This window comes from Azolla caroliniana, unplaced genomic scaffold (genome assembly GCF_043228905.1).
Source record: "Azolla caroliniana isolate FFs.n. ecotype wild unplaced genomic scaffold, voAzoCaro1.0.p SCAF_13, whole genome shotgun sequence".
In the NCBI taxonomy this organism is placed as follows: Eukaryota; Viridiplantae; Streptophyta; class Polypodiopsida; order Salviniales; family Salviniaceae; genus Azolla; species Azolla caroliniana.
The window spans coordinates 16634844-16650311 of NW_028230448.1; the positions used below are offsets into that span (position 1 = coordinate 16634844).

Genomic DNA, 15468 nt, shown 5'->3' on the forward strand with positions numbered 1-15468 from the left:
CAATCCATGGGACCTGTGGGGTCAGTGTTCTCGTGAGATCCTGACCCATCAATGTGTGAACCCGCAGGGTTCGGGCAAGAGGCGGATCCTGCCGGCCCACCGGCCGGCCCACGGCTGCATATTCTTCTTGGGCGTATTATAAAATCATATCAATAAATAGAATATCTAATCAAATAACTATTTGTCTTTTTGATTGTCCGAAGAAGCTCCATAGCCATAGCCATAGCCATAGCCATAGCTACTACAGTCTACAGCTATAGCTCCCCCCCCCCCCCCCCCCCTCTCTCTCTCTGCACTCGCACACACAGAGAAGAAGATTCTTTCTTCTGCATCTTTCGGCCCTCAGATTCCACTGTAAAGCTTCTCCGACATCGCGACCTCATCCATCCATCCATCTATGCTTCCTCCTCCTCCCCCTCCTCCTCCTTAATCCTGCAGGAAATTCTCACTGCACTCATTCCCCCTCCCATTTTGTTTTTTGCCTCCGAGGCTATGCACCCCTCTGACCATAGCCAAATCATCGCTGCAGACGTCTCCCTGTCAGCGCTCCCGCATGCCTTCTTCCTTCCCTTCCATGGATCCTCCTCCCACCTCTCTCCGTCTAATGCTCATGTAAGTGGTGCCGCACCTGGTCTGCGTGCAGACAGTATGGACGAAGATGAAGAGATTGTAGCTTCCTCTTCTTCTTCCCCAATCGCACCTACGGTTAGAGAGATCGTGACCAGAGAATCATCTCAGATTGTTGAGCTCCAGAGACGTTTCTCTGTCCGTGATCTCGCGAGCAGGTTTGAGAAAGGTCAGGCTGCAGCTCAGGCAGCCGTGGAAAAGCTCTCCTCAGATGTAAGCTACTTCATTCACAGTCATGGTCTTCCCTCTCGTAAATTGTTACCACTTTCTGCTAACCCTTTTTTCCGGTTCTAAAATTGTTTCTAGTTTCTGAATAACCACATGTTCGCTCCCTCCCTTTCAGGTTAGGCTGAGGGAAGCAGCTTCTCTTGATCAGCACGCCCTCCTACAAAAGCTTCGTGAAGTTCTAGAATCTCTCCAAGGTCGAGTAGCAGGAAGCAACAAAGATGATGCAGAAGAAGCCTTGACCTCTGTAAGCCACTCTGTACATTTGCAAAACTGAAGTTCTTTCTTTCCAGTTCCAAATCCTTATTTGTAAGTTCTGTGTATTTTTGCACAACAGGTGGATGCTTTATCGTCGCAATTGATTCAAAGAGAGTCTGAGCTCGCGCAGGAGAAGTTGGAAGTAAGAAAGTTGGCGGCACTTTTCAAACAAGTAGGTGCAAATATATGACTTTTGCTCCAGGAACACAACCCCTTGTTTATTGTCCTTTTCTTAATGCCGTCTTTTAATGATAATGGTTCATTTACATGCACGTCTACAAGGGATATAGTCCTCATAAAATCATAAGGCATCCAACTACATGGCCTTCGAATCTATAGGATGTTTTATTTCTGTGCACAAATTTCCCCGCAGTATTATCATGCTTCTTTATAGATGATCTTCCTGTTGTGTCGTGTAGTTTTATGTCACTAAAAAGAAATTCTTGTGCGATTTAATCATGCTTTTTCAACCTTCTTAGACTATGAAATGTTTTATATAAGAAGCTAGTTTTGAGTGGAGGCCGTGTTTGGATAATTTGAATGACCTGAATTTCGTCCAGGCTTCTGATGATGCCAAGAGGATGGTGGAAGAGGCAAGAACCATTGCTCATACTGAGATTGAGGCTGCTAGAGCTGCTGCAAGGAGGATGGAAGAGGCACTTGAAGAGAGAGAGAAGTTCCATGGAGTGTTATCCCAACAGGTGTGATCAATGACCCTAAAAGACCATGCTTTTGATCCAAAGATTAACTAAGAGTATATTTTGTAGTAATTTTTTCCAAAAATAATCAGTTTCTTAGTAAAGTAAAGAGCATCAATAACTTTATTTTTTACAGGAATTAGATGATATGAGAAGGGAGGTGCAAGAAGCAAGAAGAATAAAGATGCTCCACGAGTCAAGTAAGGTGAAGGCCTCTTATCTGGGCTGTATTTGAAATATAAGCAACATTATAATGTTATCCCTTGTTTATAGGTCAAAATATGGCTATTGTTGACGTGTAACCCTTTAATTAATGTACTGATTTAACTTTAATCATGTGTTCCTCCAAGGAAATCTGTATCATAGAATTTCCACTAGATGTTGAACTTGTGCAATGAATAACTTTAGTGGATGATGTTCTTATTCATCTCTTAATATTGTCAAGCTATTTTTAATTTTGATATTCTAGGTTAGCAATTTGCAGAGTGAATACCCAATTGTTATCAAACCTGTAAATAAGTTTCTGTAACGAATGCAGTATTTTACGGATAATGCTATTTTGATCAGTTACTAAATGTGAGTAGTTTTACAGGCAATGGACATGGAGCATGAATTGGAGGGTTTAAGACAAGAGCTTATAGAGAAAACAGCTGAGATCATGAAGTTGCGAAAAGAAGTGAGTGCTTATTTTTTATCTGTGTTTTACCTTAAAGTCATTGTTTGTAGCACTATAATATCATGACAGCTAACACGAAGTCTATAGAGAGATGAATTCGTATTACAATCATATTCTTTCTTTAAGACATAGCCTAGGATGAGCATCATAGTATTGTGTAAATGTGGCTTATTTGTAAACTAGGATGAGTTTTTTTATTTCTCTTGTAGTGTAAGAAAACAATTCTATCCCCTGCTAACTATTCGTATAATGTACTCTTTGGTACAACATGGCTTCACAATTCAGTACTTGTGCTAGATTTTCGCGTAGTGTATGAGTTGTTCGATTTCCACATATCGATATCCTGCATCACATGATGTGTCTTGGTTCTTGGAAGAGATCATAAGTTTCAAATTTTGTCTTTTTGTAGTTGCAAGCACTGCGATCACCAGATGGGGAAAGGAATATTCTGTTTCAACTTGAAGGCACTGAAACACTAGGTTCTTGCTTGCAAGTAGCTGCCTTGGATGGTTGTAGTGTGGATCTTTTGAAATGCAGTTTCCAATGGCATCGCATTTCTAGAGATTGCAAAAGAATGGAACTTATTTCTGGTAAGATCTTTTACTTCCAATCTCGTCCACTCTATTATTGTCCACTTTGGTTAGGTTTAGATGGGGATATTCCAAGCTATATTTGAGTCGGATTAGTGCATTTATGTGTATGCCATGTGACTCGAACCATTGTTGGGTTTCATCATACCAACAATGAATATCTCCAATGTTAAGCAAGTTGTTTTGATGACATAAGCAAGTTGGATACTAATCGCTAATTAGAATATGCCTCAATGATTATTGGAGCTGCTCTCATCTTTGCCCGGATTATATCATGGGGCACTGATGCTTTGCACCTTATCATGTGAGCAATCATTGAGACTAAAGGTCTCTCTAAATCTTTCAAGTTATTTGCCTTGTTAAGACTCAGTCCGAGGTTTCTACTTCATACAAAAGAGTTGGTGTGACAAGTGTATCGATTAGCCTCAATTTAGTTTGTGGCTCTTGAAATTGCAAGTGTGCACATTGTCTCTCAAGAGCACAAATTGCTGCATATCCACAAGAAAGTCGAGCACAGGTAGCCTCCAGTAAGGGGAACCGAGGCTCTTTGAATGTTACTCCTAGGTATGTGTAGGATTGTATTTGGGCCACATTTTCCTTTCCAATATGAGATTTGGTTTCTAGTCTTGTTATCATGCTTGTCTGGTGTTGAGCACCATTTTGCTAGTTTTATGTATGTTTACCGATAAACCTTTGTCCGTACAAAATACTTGGAAAGCATTTAGCGATTTAGGGTTCGTCCAGATTGTTAGAGATCAACACAAATTTGTAAACATATAGCAATATGTAAGACTATACGTGTGAGGCATGCTCCCAAACCATTGAATCTCTTTATGTAATATGACACCTCATCTATGTAGAAATTGGAGAAATAGACAGAGAGAGATTATATTATCATCATTGAAGGTCAAATATGGTCTATGAGACCTATAATATTACATTTTCACGTACTACATGTGAAAGTGAGTCATTGCTCTCGATGTGCAAGAACTTTACTAATGAACGTTGCAATCGAGAGTGCACATTGTGATTATGAAAGAAGTTTGTGCAAGGATTGTGTTTGGTTGAAAATGTGTAGGAAACATAGTCGAATGTGATCAAAGGCAGAGCGTGGTACCAAAGTGTGATACTTAGATTCTTGAACTTGGTGCAAGCAGAGTGTGATATTTGACTATGATCACTTGTGCTCCCACGTCTTGTCTCACATCGTAGTGTGTGTGAGCGAAGTCACATGGAAGGAATAGTTCTATGGCTAACAGTTGGATGGGCTCAATGTGTGTGGTTTCCTTGTTCGGCAAAGAATATGGTTTTGTAGCTAGGTGCAACATATGTAGTATAATTTGTGAAGCTTGAGCTTCAACATTATCCCATGGCATGATACATTGGCGTTGCTAAAAGGTCTCTTTTCAGAGAAATCTAGATGCATCATGGAGCAAGCCATTTTCCGTATCTTGCATTGAACTAGAACTCAAAATTTTGCTTTCATGTGTCTTTTGGATCTTTTTGCTTGTTTCCCATGTAATTCTAGAGAGTCAATGCGAGGGACTTTTTTGAAGCTTAATCATGTGTTTAATAACCCTTTCCATCGCCATGATCTTAATTCAAAGTGATCCCATCTCAAGTAGGAGGGTGTATGGCATTTGTTTCTTGACTTAGAGAAATTTTGTAAGGAAATTCTTTCGTACATTTTGAAATTGTTTCTAAGTGGACTTAAGGATGCAATTGCTCCATACTTCCACACTATAGAGAAGAACCAATGTCACAAAAGGTGTTTCTTGATAACCCAAAAGTTAATGCTCAATTATTACAGATGTTCTCAAATTAACAATAAGCTCTCTTTCTTGCCTCTAACAATGAGTAGCACACTCCTTCCATTTATGATTTAAAGGAACCTCAAGGGCAAAGTTTTTGAAGCGTTCCACAATTTCAGGTGGCGCATTATTGTACATAATGCAGGGTATAACTTTTTTTGGGCTCTAATCAAGCATAATCTTTGTTTTAGAGCTATTCACACTTTGACTTCATATGCATGCAAAATTCTTCCAATGCCATCATAAGCTTTTGTGTATCTCATGAAGTATTTGCAAAAAGCACTACATCATCCGCATACAACAAAAGCATGATGACTACATTCCTAATGACAACTTCTTCAATGCCTTCTTCCTTTACAAACCTGGCAACCATTTGTTTTAATTCATCAATGCATAGACTAAATAGAGTAGGTGAGAGTGGGGATTCTTGCTTAATTCCAATAGTGCTATTGGAAAAATCTAAAATTCCATTGCCTATACACACATAACATATAACCTTCTCGTAGATTCACGAAATTGCAAATATATATTCATTGGGCACCTCGAGTTCTTCCATTTGCCTCCAAAAATGCTCACTAGGAACCATAACAAAAGCTTTCTTGAAGTCCATGAAGCAGCAATATAAACCTTTGCCCCTCTAAGTGACTTTCGTCCATTAATATGCAAAGGCTAACAAGGTGATCGAAAGCCAACTCATTCATAAGCTCTTTTACCATTTTTTTCAACCCATGCACTCACCTTTGATTCCATTATACATCCAAATAGTTTTGCCATTAGCAAGCTGACTATGATGATTCGAGAATTCTTTATAACGTTTTCACCTTTATACAAAAGTTTGATCCAATTTCTAGTCCATTTGTAGAGCACGCATTGTATTATTAAACATATCATTTAACCATGTGAGTGCTTCTTTGTTTGTCCATTTGAGCATTTTAGCCTTTATACATTGAGGATCTCTTTCTTTTCAAGAGGCCAATTTCTTAAGCCGTACATCTTCAATCATAAAGAAAGGAGACATATGTGAAAGAGAACCATGTCACATCATCTTTCTGACAATTGATACCTCATACAAATTCTTACAATGCATAGACAAGTCCATAAGAGTTAAATCAACACATGCATGTGCTTTTTCTTGTGTTTATAGAAATTGTTGAATAACTTGCCATATTCTTCTCTTTCTTTAGATAAGTCTTTTGTACTCATACAAATCCTTTTGAATATTTTCCTTACCCTTTACTACAACAAAACCCAGAAGGCATTTTCAAGCGTCATGACATTCCTTATCAAACCATTTTTTCTTTGAACTACATTTCTTGATGCATTTCCAAGGGGGTGCTTTTTGAAAAAGCATTTGTTTGTGCATGAGAAAAACTCGTTCGCATGCCCATACAAGAAGTTTGGAACTTGATGCACAACGATCTTTCATGCCACATATCTCAAGGATGCAAGAGGGTATACAAATGTATAGTGGCTCTTCTATTGATGAAAAAGATCTGGGTCAATTTGGGAAGTTACTCTTACGAATGTGCAATAGTATTTTGAATTGCATACACAAGTTCTCACTTGGTACATGGGCACTGAAATCCCATTATAGTACTTCATGTATTGATCGCAAATGAATGAATAGGTTTGATTGTGAAAAGCTGATTGAAGATAATAATCTGCATTTGAGCATAGAGGGGGAGAGAGAGAGAGAGAGAGAGAGAACTAACAGGTGCAGTAAAGTCTCAGTATGCTCCTGAACCCTTTGATGTTGGAAGATGCTTGAGAGTGGATATTACTCTACCAAATGGAGAGAAATGTATGGCTTCGTCTTCTGGAGTTATTGATCCAGGTATCATTTTTCACGTCTCACGGGATTGGACTTGTGTTTTGAATTTCCCATTCCCAATATTATTTAAAATTTTTCATTTATGATTTATTTGTTATTACAGCTCCTGGTTTGGGAAATTATGTTGAGGCGCTTGTTCAAAAAGGAGGTGCTGAATTTCAGGTATTTGTCTAAAATATTATTATTTCTGTAGTATTATTGTTTTAAGATCCACACTGTTTTACAGAGCAACCTGCACACTTTTCTTGTGAAATTAGAATGATTTCATTTTGCATGGCATCACACAGCATTGGCTGAGTTAATGTAGCTGTGGTACCATCAGAATTAGGCCACTTGGTAAAATCTAACCGCCTTTCTATATGCGCCAAAGTCTTTGTTCAGGGCCCTGGTCCCGCAGTGCCCTAACCCACTTCAATGCCCTCTCTCCCTACCAAATCAAAATGCCATCAAAAGTACTGATTAGTTGTGGCATGTGGTAACTTTTACATGAAAGGAAGTGGTACCTTTATCACTTGATGTTATTGAAATTAGTTTGTGCATTGGAAATTAATACTGTGTTTCCTCCTTCTATAGGTCATAATTATTCAGCAAAATGGGCAAGTTGTTGCAAAGCAGAGTGTACATGGGTTTAATATTGGTCGTGTACGCATTAAGCTAAGAAAAGGACGAAGCACCAAGGCAAAGGAGCCTTATTCGTCCTCTATGCAGGTTAATCTTTATGGCCATTATTGTTTTCTTCATGTTCCAATGTGGAAAAAATAAATTTGGTGTATGAAAGCATTTACAACCAAGATTTTTTGTTTGTTTGAATGATTTCTTGAGTGTTTTGCTACATAAAATGCAGCTCTGTGGAGCGAGAGGGAGTGGAATATCTGCTGCTCAAGGCATCTTTTGGCAGGCTAAGAAGGGTTTGACGTTTTTGCTGGCTTTTGAATCAGCTCGTGAACGGAATGCCGCAGTGATGCTTGCACGGAGATTCTCATTTGATTGTAATGTATGATACTGTTGTCCAAACCCATTGCTTGTGTCTTTCATTATGAAATACCTCATTCATTTGCTCTGCTAATGAAATAGCATTTCTGTATGCAGATAATGCTAGCTGGTCCTGATGATCGGGCACCACTTGGAACATGACCAGAGGCACACATGTCCAGCCTTCTGTAGACATGATCATTTTTGCCTTTCTAGGGATGTAGTACATGATGGAACGGTAGTAGGAATGTTAATATCGGTGTAGTAGGAACAATGTGTTGTCACTTACTTTGCTGCAGGCTGGAATGTTGTATTGCAACAGGATAAATGGCATATCTTCAATTTGTGAGCTTCCTTCATCGAATGCAAAGCAGGAAAGATTTCATTGAATACACTAATTTTCATTTATTGGTAACTTTGAGCCTGCTGGTGGTGATTACACTATTAAGTAATCATGGGATGTGAACACGCTAAAATTAGCCACAATATTCACCTTCCATATAAACTGAATATTGCCCTACGACACATTTAATAGAGCCATATAGTGGTTGCGATTCACAATGTAGACTTGTGTAGAAAGCATCAACTTAACGTAATCAAAATGAATGAGAATCTTTATTTGTTCAGGGGCAGCCGGCAGGCGTATCTTGTAATATATGATTTAAATGCATGTGCATGAAACTATAATATTATGATAGATTCTCTACTTTGACCTAACATCCTCCTGATTAATTGGGATTGACTACTCTTTATTATTGTTGCCGTCCCAGCTGTAAATATTTTGTGAATACTCACTTTGAAATAGCTCTTTTCTCTGTTTGGATAGACCATCCGATGTTTTATGTCTTCCCTTTGTAAGTTCAGTAAAATGTTGCTACAGAAATTGTTCAATTGTGTTTGCACACAATTACCTGACATGTTGGAAGTGTATAGATGGCACATCTAATTAGCATAAGATTCATCTTTCTAAAATGGTTTGTTCATGGTTGCTTAGCTGTATGATGAAATGCAAATTCCAGTGTTTTGGTGGAGTCTTTAATTAATGATGAAGGATGGAATATTTCAATATCTTCTCCTCTGTAATAGAAAAACCTTAAATATCAAGAGCATTGGTACACTGGGCATGTTGACAACTGTTTCCAGCTTTCTTGTACTGGTACCAGTAGAGTGCTTCCCTTTCCATTACATGTATAGTATCTCCCATGCGATGATTAAGTCAACTCTCTTTTGTACAATCCAGTCTTTCAGTTGCCCAGGCCCCCAAACTATAGTTCCATAGGTCACATTTGGTGCTGCACATTATCTAAATATTCCCCCGCTTCATCCTTCAGTGTCTACTAAACTCTTTTTGTTGAAGGGTTTAGGGTTTATTAAGTTTTTTTGGTCTTATTAACAAAGGAAATTTTGGGATGTTAATTAGAAATGCAGGATTTTTGCCAGAAGGCAATACAATGATAATTCCTTTACTATTGGTAAAAGGATACCATATAAATACACATGATTCTTCTACCTACCCACAGCAAGTGAACTAAGTATTAGTGAGAAATGCAGGATGCAGAAGGCAATACAATGATAATTCCTTTTTTGTTGGTAAACGGATACCATATAAACACACACATCGTTCTTCTAGCTACCCACAGCAAGTGAACTAAGTATTAGTGAGAAATGAGGATGTAAACCAGAAGGCAATACAATAATAGTTCCTTTTCTGTTGCTAAATGGATATGATATAAAACACACATGGTGCTTCTACCTACCCACAGAAGGTGAACTTAGTATTAACCACCTCCTTTGTATGCCATTCTATCAGAAGAATACGCCCTTGTAAAATCAAAAAGAGTATAACTGAGGCCAGAATCAGCAAGATTGTATGTCCATGCCAAGAAGTGAAGAAACTTACATGAGGGTGGCATATCTACAGATCATTTGAGGTATGTGATCAATATCTCAATGCCCAAACTGGAGACGAGGTCTATAATGCAAATACAAGAGCGAACTAAACCTCAAGTGATCATTAGGAAGATAATCTGTGGTATAATTTGTGCATAAAGAGTGGGAGAGAGCATAATACGATAATTAATTCATTAAACAAAACATCCTTTGCTTGGCTGACTGGTGGCTAGCTAGCAATTATAATTTATAACCTTTAAATTCAAATTATGCATTACACTCGACATGCAATCAGAGTTACTAAGGCAATCTTACAACTCATTGATATTAACAATGGATCATATAATTTATCCGAGGGTCCGCTTTCCTTCAAGGTTTGTTTCAAATGGAAACACAAGATATGATCTAAAACAATCTCCTAAGCTTTGTATCCAAGAAAACATGCTTCCTTACAACAATAAGATTTCTAGAATACACAATATGAGAAAGCCAGTTTCACAAGGACACTAACTCTTGGTCTTTGAATGTTTCACAAGCCAATCGATCACAGCATCAATGTTCGTGGAATTTTTGCAAGAAATTGTGTAGCAACCAACTTCACGATCAGATAGAGATTGAAGATTCCTGTAGGTTTACAATTCGAACAATTTGGGTTTTGAGAGAAATGCCAAATGCGTATGGAATAGATGCAACAAATGGTGATATACTCACAGTTGATCAATGAAAGCTTGTTTGGATAATGCTTCAGGTTTATCGATTTTATTTCCAAGCACAAGGAGTGGAATTCCATGTAAAGCAGGCTTGTTCAAAAGGTCATGGAGCTCACTTTTTGCTATTGATATATTGTCCCTGTCCGCTGCGTCCACAACATATCTGAGGAAGATTTTGCACAATATTAGGATTGAAATTATATATCCCCACAATATGAAGTTTACCATTTGCAGCAACCAAGGTCAGGGGTGGGAGTTCAAAACTCCAGATCTATGGCCCACTGGGCAAGGACCCAAACCAAATGGCCAATCCTACTGGTCTAACAATTATGACTCATCTAAGCACACTACTTACACAATTGCAGATACACCACGACAATATCGTTCCCACATGCTCCGAAAACGAGGTTGCCCTCCAAGGTCCCATAGTTTGATGGTGACATTTCCTTTAGTGACCTTCCTCATGTTAAAACCAACCTGAAAATAAAAAACATAGAACCCTCCATTTTAAACCAGCTGACAAACATTTCCTTCAGGTCATTTTTCATTGTCAATTTCTATTCAAAGAAGTGATTGCTTAATGTTATCCGCTAGAATTTTGCACCCATTGCCGGATAAGTGACTGCGTAGACAGTGGATTACAGAGCAATGAACACAACAGAGATCATGACAAACTGTTCAATCATGCAAAGGTGAGAAAAAAGTGGTCTCTGTTATCATCCAACAGATGGTTCTATCCGCCTAGAGACAGTTATAGAAACAACCGCTGGGTGAACAAGCGGGTGAACAGTCACACCCATTCGAAAGGCAGTTATGAAAATATACTATAATATATGACCATACAATAAATACTAATAAGATTCTACTCTAGCCCTTAACACTTCAATTATGTAGATAACAGTGAGTTCTCACCGTAGGAATCATGTCCTCGCTGTAGCCACCAGTCTGCAATTGCAATGTCCAAAATATGTTATCATTATCAATTTCATTGACGATGCAACAAATATAAAATCCATCAGCATTACCGCAATCACATTCACTAAAGATGTCTTTCCAGCATTTTGCAACCCGATTAATGAAAGCTCCATTTCTTGTTTGAAGAAAAGGCTGCAAAAATCCATACCTCTTTTCTTTAAATTATCTTCTTATACATGTACAACTATGGTGCAAAGACCAGGTCAAATTGAGAGGACTGAAAACAACACTAAGAAAGCACAATGTTTCTCTATGCTTACTGAACAAAATGCAAAAAATAAATTCCTCAAGACCCATGTTGACACAGAAGAAATTCCTACAGACATGATATGATACAAAAGAATCAGAAGTTGTATAGAATGGCATTGTGAATAAACACCCAGCATCCATGAACATATCAAAGAATTCAGCAAGAACCAAGCAGTCATCAACAACAAGAATCTGAACATTCTTTCTCTTTGACAAAATGAACCCATGAATCTCCACAAAATCTCCCCTTGGATAAAAGCTTTCACATTGATGTGCCCAATGTTTCAAATCGTTAAAATAAAACCAACACCCCCAGATGAGGACAATGCTCTCTCTGACTCAATTCCATTACCTCCCCTCTCTGATCCAACTCCTGCTCCACCTTCCCTTCCATCTCAACTTCCCATCGTAGATGCTGGTATTTCCTCTTCCTCTTCCTCTTCCTCTTTCTCAAATGCTGACGGTCACTCCAATTCTGCCCCAAAGGAATCTCACAATCCACAATAGCTTTACTATGCAGTCAATCTAGATTATTTGGCAACGGCCTTAAGCAAGCTTTACTATATATGGTCAACCTTGCTTGTATGGCAATAGCCTTAACCAAGCTCCCTGAGCATTGTACAAGATGTTAGATATTTCCTTCATTCACGTTGCCATGCAATGAAACAAGGTTGGTCCTTATTGTTATGTTCCACAATATTCATGCATGATCAATTGCTATAGTTTATGTAGATCTCATTGTTACAGGTGCATGGGCAGAAAAGGTTCAATATGGGATGCAATATTTAGCACACTTTTGAAATGACCGATCTTGAAATCCTCCCATATATTTTCCTGTGAAACTGCTTGGCATTTCTATAAATCTCATACGAACTTTTCCTACAAATCCTCACATTTTCAGCCAACTTAAAAATCCGAGTTGTGGGAATATGTAAGGATGGGGATCTACAAATAGAGCAACATCCTTTGTAATACCTCTGTTTGGATCTATGAACCCTCTTCTCCTTCAGCTCCACTTCATTGTCCTCGTTTGTTCCTTCTAATCAGACATTTATCATTGAGAGCCTTCACTCCCATTTATTACTATTGCCCTTTTAAGGGCTTATTCTGCTACTGGTAGTTTCCAGTGTGTCTTATACTTTGTCTTCTATAACGATGAAGAGAATATTGTTGGTATGCTGAAATGCAAGAATGGTTCCAATCACATCGCATAATAAAAATGTACTAGCCATTCCAATATATCTTGAGTTCTTCACACCTGAGTTTGACCAAAGTGGAGAAGAATGGAGTGACTGAAGCTGATATTATTAACTGGGATAATGAAAGAACATGGATCATCTAGGTTTAAGGAAAATAAAACACATGGCAGTTAAGACCAAGCAGCTAGGTATTTACCCATGCCTCACATATAAGATGAAGCTATTGAATCTGTAAGCTCTTTCAAAAGCTTGCAAATCGATACCCCAACAGAAATAATAAGTTTACATGCATACATCATCGGTTGAAAGCAGACTGGGCAAGCTACCATTTGCCTGAACCGAACGCAATCTCATGGCCTCATTGAATTTAGACAACAATCAAATAGCATTCCAAGTCATATGATATGGCATGGAGGCTTGGGTCAGAAGCATACCCAAGGTGCAAAAAATATTCTGAGGTGCCACCTTGAGGTCAAGGCAACTATTCCATACTAAGTAAGATTCCTTAAAACCGGGTGAAGGTTTGACAAGAGTCCATAAATACATAGCCAAAGTACAGGACAAGGAGGCAAATCGTCTACCAATTCAGGCTTGGGACACTCACAGCAAAATGGAGAAGAAAAACAGAAGGGAAATCCTCTCGTTAGTGGCTATGTGACTCACACATTAATACAATTTCATTTAAACATGCAATGTAACCATTTCCTCTATTTGTCTATATTCGTTCTCTCTTCTTGATTCAATCAAATAAGATATTTCCTACATCCATTTACGATTCAAGAAAATTATATATGTCGAGTCCACACTTGTAAGCCATGACTTTCATCTTCTTTCATTCTGCATGATATCACATCTTGAGTTCAAATGAGTTAATCGCTTGAAGTTAAGACCAAGAAACTGGAAATACATACACAGAATTTCAGGATAATGAATAAAACATGGACAAAGCTTGAGACAATATGATAAATGCTCTTCATGTACTCAATAATTATGTGCAAAGAGAAACTGCAATGCCTCAGAAGTTTGAAACACAGGTTGACTCCCTTAGCAAATCCTTTGTATCTCTCTAGAAGTTCATTGAGGCAGGACTCCTCCAATCAGCTCAAAGAGGGAAATATCCAGCCAGTCATGATGGAGGAGGAGTTGAAAAACATCGAATGTAAAATTTTAAAAAAAGATAACATATTTTTGGTGTGGGGAAGGGGGGAAATTGTTTTTCCTGCATTATGGTGAGATTTCCTAAATCATCATCTGAGATATACTTCTACTAAGCGAAAGACTCATAGAGTGATTATACATGGTAAAGATTTGACAGAGGTTATGCTAGCAGGGAACCCACAAAATGCCTTCAGTACAGCTTACTTGAGCCTTTAAAAAGCTTTATATATAGACTAGATGAATGTACTCCATTTACATGCCTGAATGTCTAACCCTGCTTTAAAAAATATAACCTGGAACAATTGGTATGACAAGAAAGACCTATTTGGTATAAAGAAGATGATGGGAAAAATGTCCACCCACAATAGAAACCCTTCCTAAAAGGCCTATTTCCCGAGGGTAAATAAAAAATTCCATTTTCAGGAAATGTTGATGTTATTTGATGGAACATAAACATTCCTCATAGTAATGGTCTTCACTGTGGCAATGGATCCCCCTCTCAGACAACCTTTTGAGTTCTTTGGAGCTCCCTGGTATACAAAATAGGCCCACATACTCCATGGTAACGGCCTTCATCATGATCGTGGAAAACGCGGTCCTGTTTTGCATAGCAGCTATATCTGCTTCATTTGTCCTCACTTTCACCGAGTTTGAGAGAAAAGTCGGTGGAGATGTAAGAACTTCGGAATGTTACCAGGACAAGAAGCCATGGCCTCTTCTGGATCGATGAGGAGTTGGTATGAATTAAATCCGGGGGCAAATTGAGGAGAAAGAGAGAGGGAAAAGGAGGGGGGGGGGGGGGGATGTAGGGGGGTGGACATACCTGCGAAGCCAATTGAGGAAATCTTCCCACAGACCCATCGCTCTTCGTCAGATGGATCCAGAAGAAAAACAAACAAACTGGGGAGGCAATACAAGGAAGGAGGAAGGGGGGGGGGGGGGGGGGGGGGACAGATCAGATGATCTCCAGATGGATCGATCGATGTGTATCTGTCTGCCTGTCTGTCTGTCACGGGAGGGGAAGAGAAAGAAAAAGCAGAAAAGGCATTTCAAAACAATATAAGGAGCCTCTCGCGGCCCATTACTCTTCTCTCTCTCTCTCTCTCTCTCTCTCTCTCTCTTGGGAATCAAACACGCGAGGAGGCTCTGTATGGGTATGGTATGGTATGGTGGTCTGTCTTTGGCACGTGTTTCCTGCCTGAATCTGCATACATACATAATGATACATACATACATACATACCATGTGCATACATAACTTCCTTCTTTCCCACCATCTTCATCATCATCGATGATTGTTCTTCTCTGAGAACCACTCGCGTTTTTTCTTTCTTTTTATTAAAGCCCCAGCAGCAGCAGCCGGAGACAATATTCTTGTATCATGTAAGTTCCTGATGGCCGCCCCCCCCACACTCTCGTATATACATTGTTTCGATCTCTCGATCTTTGTTTTTTGGGCACTCGACATGAATTCACGTGACAACTTGTTGAATCTACTGCAATCTCTATCTCTTCTCGTTTTGTGTGTGTCATCCTTGCGCAGGGCCCATGCTAATCTTCTCTATATCGTTCCAATTTTATCAAATGTCCCCGAAGGGAC

General features: G+C 38.9%; 2 protein-coding genes and 1 non-coding gene across 3 annotated transcripts; 1 reads left to right on the forward strand and 2 right to left on the reverse strand.

Moving 5' to 3' along the window:
• Positions 1–462: 462 nt before the first annotated feature.
• Positions 463–8314, forward strand: LOC147856396 (stomatal closure-related actin-binding protein 1-like). The gene is made up of 12 exons (XM_087329244.1): positions 463–840; positions 971–1099; positions 1190–1282; positions 1671–1811; positions 1945–2013; positions 2401–2484; positions 2894–3074; positions 6600–6719; positions 6820–6878; positions 7290–7424; positions 7561–7710; positions 7806–8314. The coding sequence occupies exons 1-12, from the start codon at positions 493–495 to the stop codon at positions 7848–7850; spliced, it is 1554 nt and encodes a 517-aa protein (XP_087185370.1). The 5' UTR covers positions 463–492; the 3' UTR covers positions 7851–8314.
• A 1500-nt stretch (positions 8315–9814) lies between these two features.
• On the reverse strand, positions 9815–14819 carry LOC147856397 (ADP-ribosylation factor-like protein 8a). The gene is made up of 6 exons (XM_087329347.1): positions 14693–14819; positions 11314–11395; positions 11201–11233; positions 10644–10765; positions 10290–10451; positions 9815–10202 (listed from the first exon to the last, which is right to left on the reverse strand). The coding sequence occupies exons 1-6, from the start codon at positions 14728–14730 to the stop codon at positions 10085–10087; spliced, it is 555 nt and encodes a 184-aa protein (XP_087185473.1). The 5' UTR covers positions 14731–14819; the 3' UTR covers positions 9815–10084.
• Positions 14820–15365: 546 nt separating this feature from the next.
• On the reverse strand, positions 15366–15468 carry LOC147856398 (U6 spliceosomal RNA). The gene has a single exon (XR_015530757.1). It is a non-coding gene; the product is annotated as a U6 spliceosomal RNA (small nuclear RNA).

Coding starts and splice junctions, on each gene's coding strand:
- LOC147856396 (XM_087329244.1), top strand. CDS start 493: ATGCACCCCTCTGACCATAGCCAAATCATCGCTGCAGACGTCTCCCTG. Junction 1,283..1,670: donor TGGCGGCACTTTTCAAACAA/GTAGGTGCAAAT, acceptor AATTTCGTCCAG/GCTTCTGATGATGCCAAGAG. Junction 2,014..2,400: donor TGCTCCACGAGTCAAGTAAG/GTGAAGGCCTCT, acceptor GTAGTTTTACAG/GCAATGGACATGGAGCATGA.
- LOC147856397 (XM_087329347.1), bottom strand. CDS start 14,730: ATGGGTCTGTGGGAAGATTTCCTCAATTGGCTTCGCAG. Junction 11,396..14,692: donor TTCCTCAATTGGCTTCGCAG/GTATGTCCACCC, acceptor GGATTTTTGCAG/CCTTTTCTTCAAACAAGAAA. Junction 10,452..10,643: donor CGTGGTGTATCTGCAATTGT/GTAAGTAGTGTG, acceptor AATCTTCCTCAG/ATATGTTGTGGACGCAGCGG.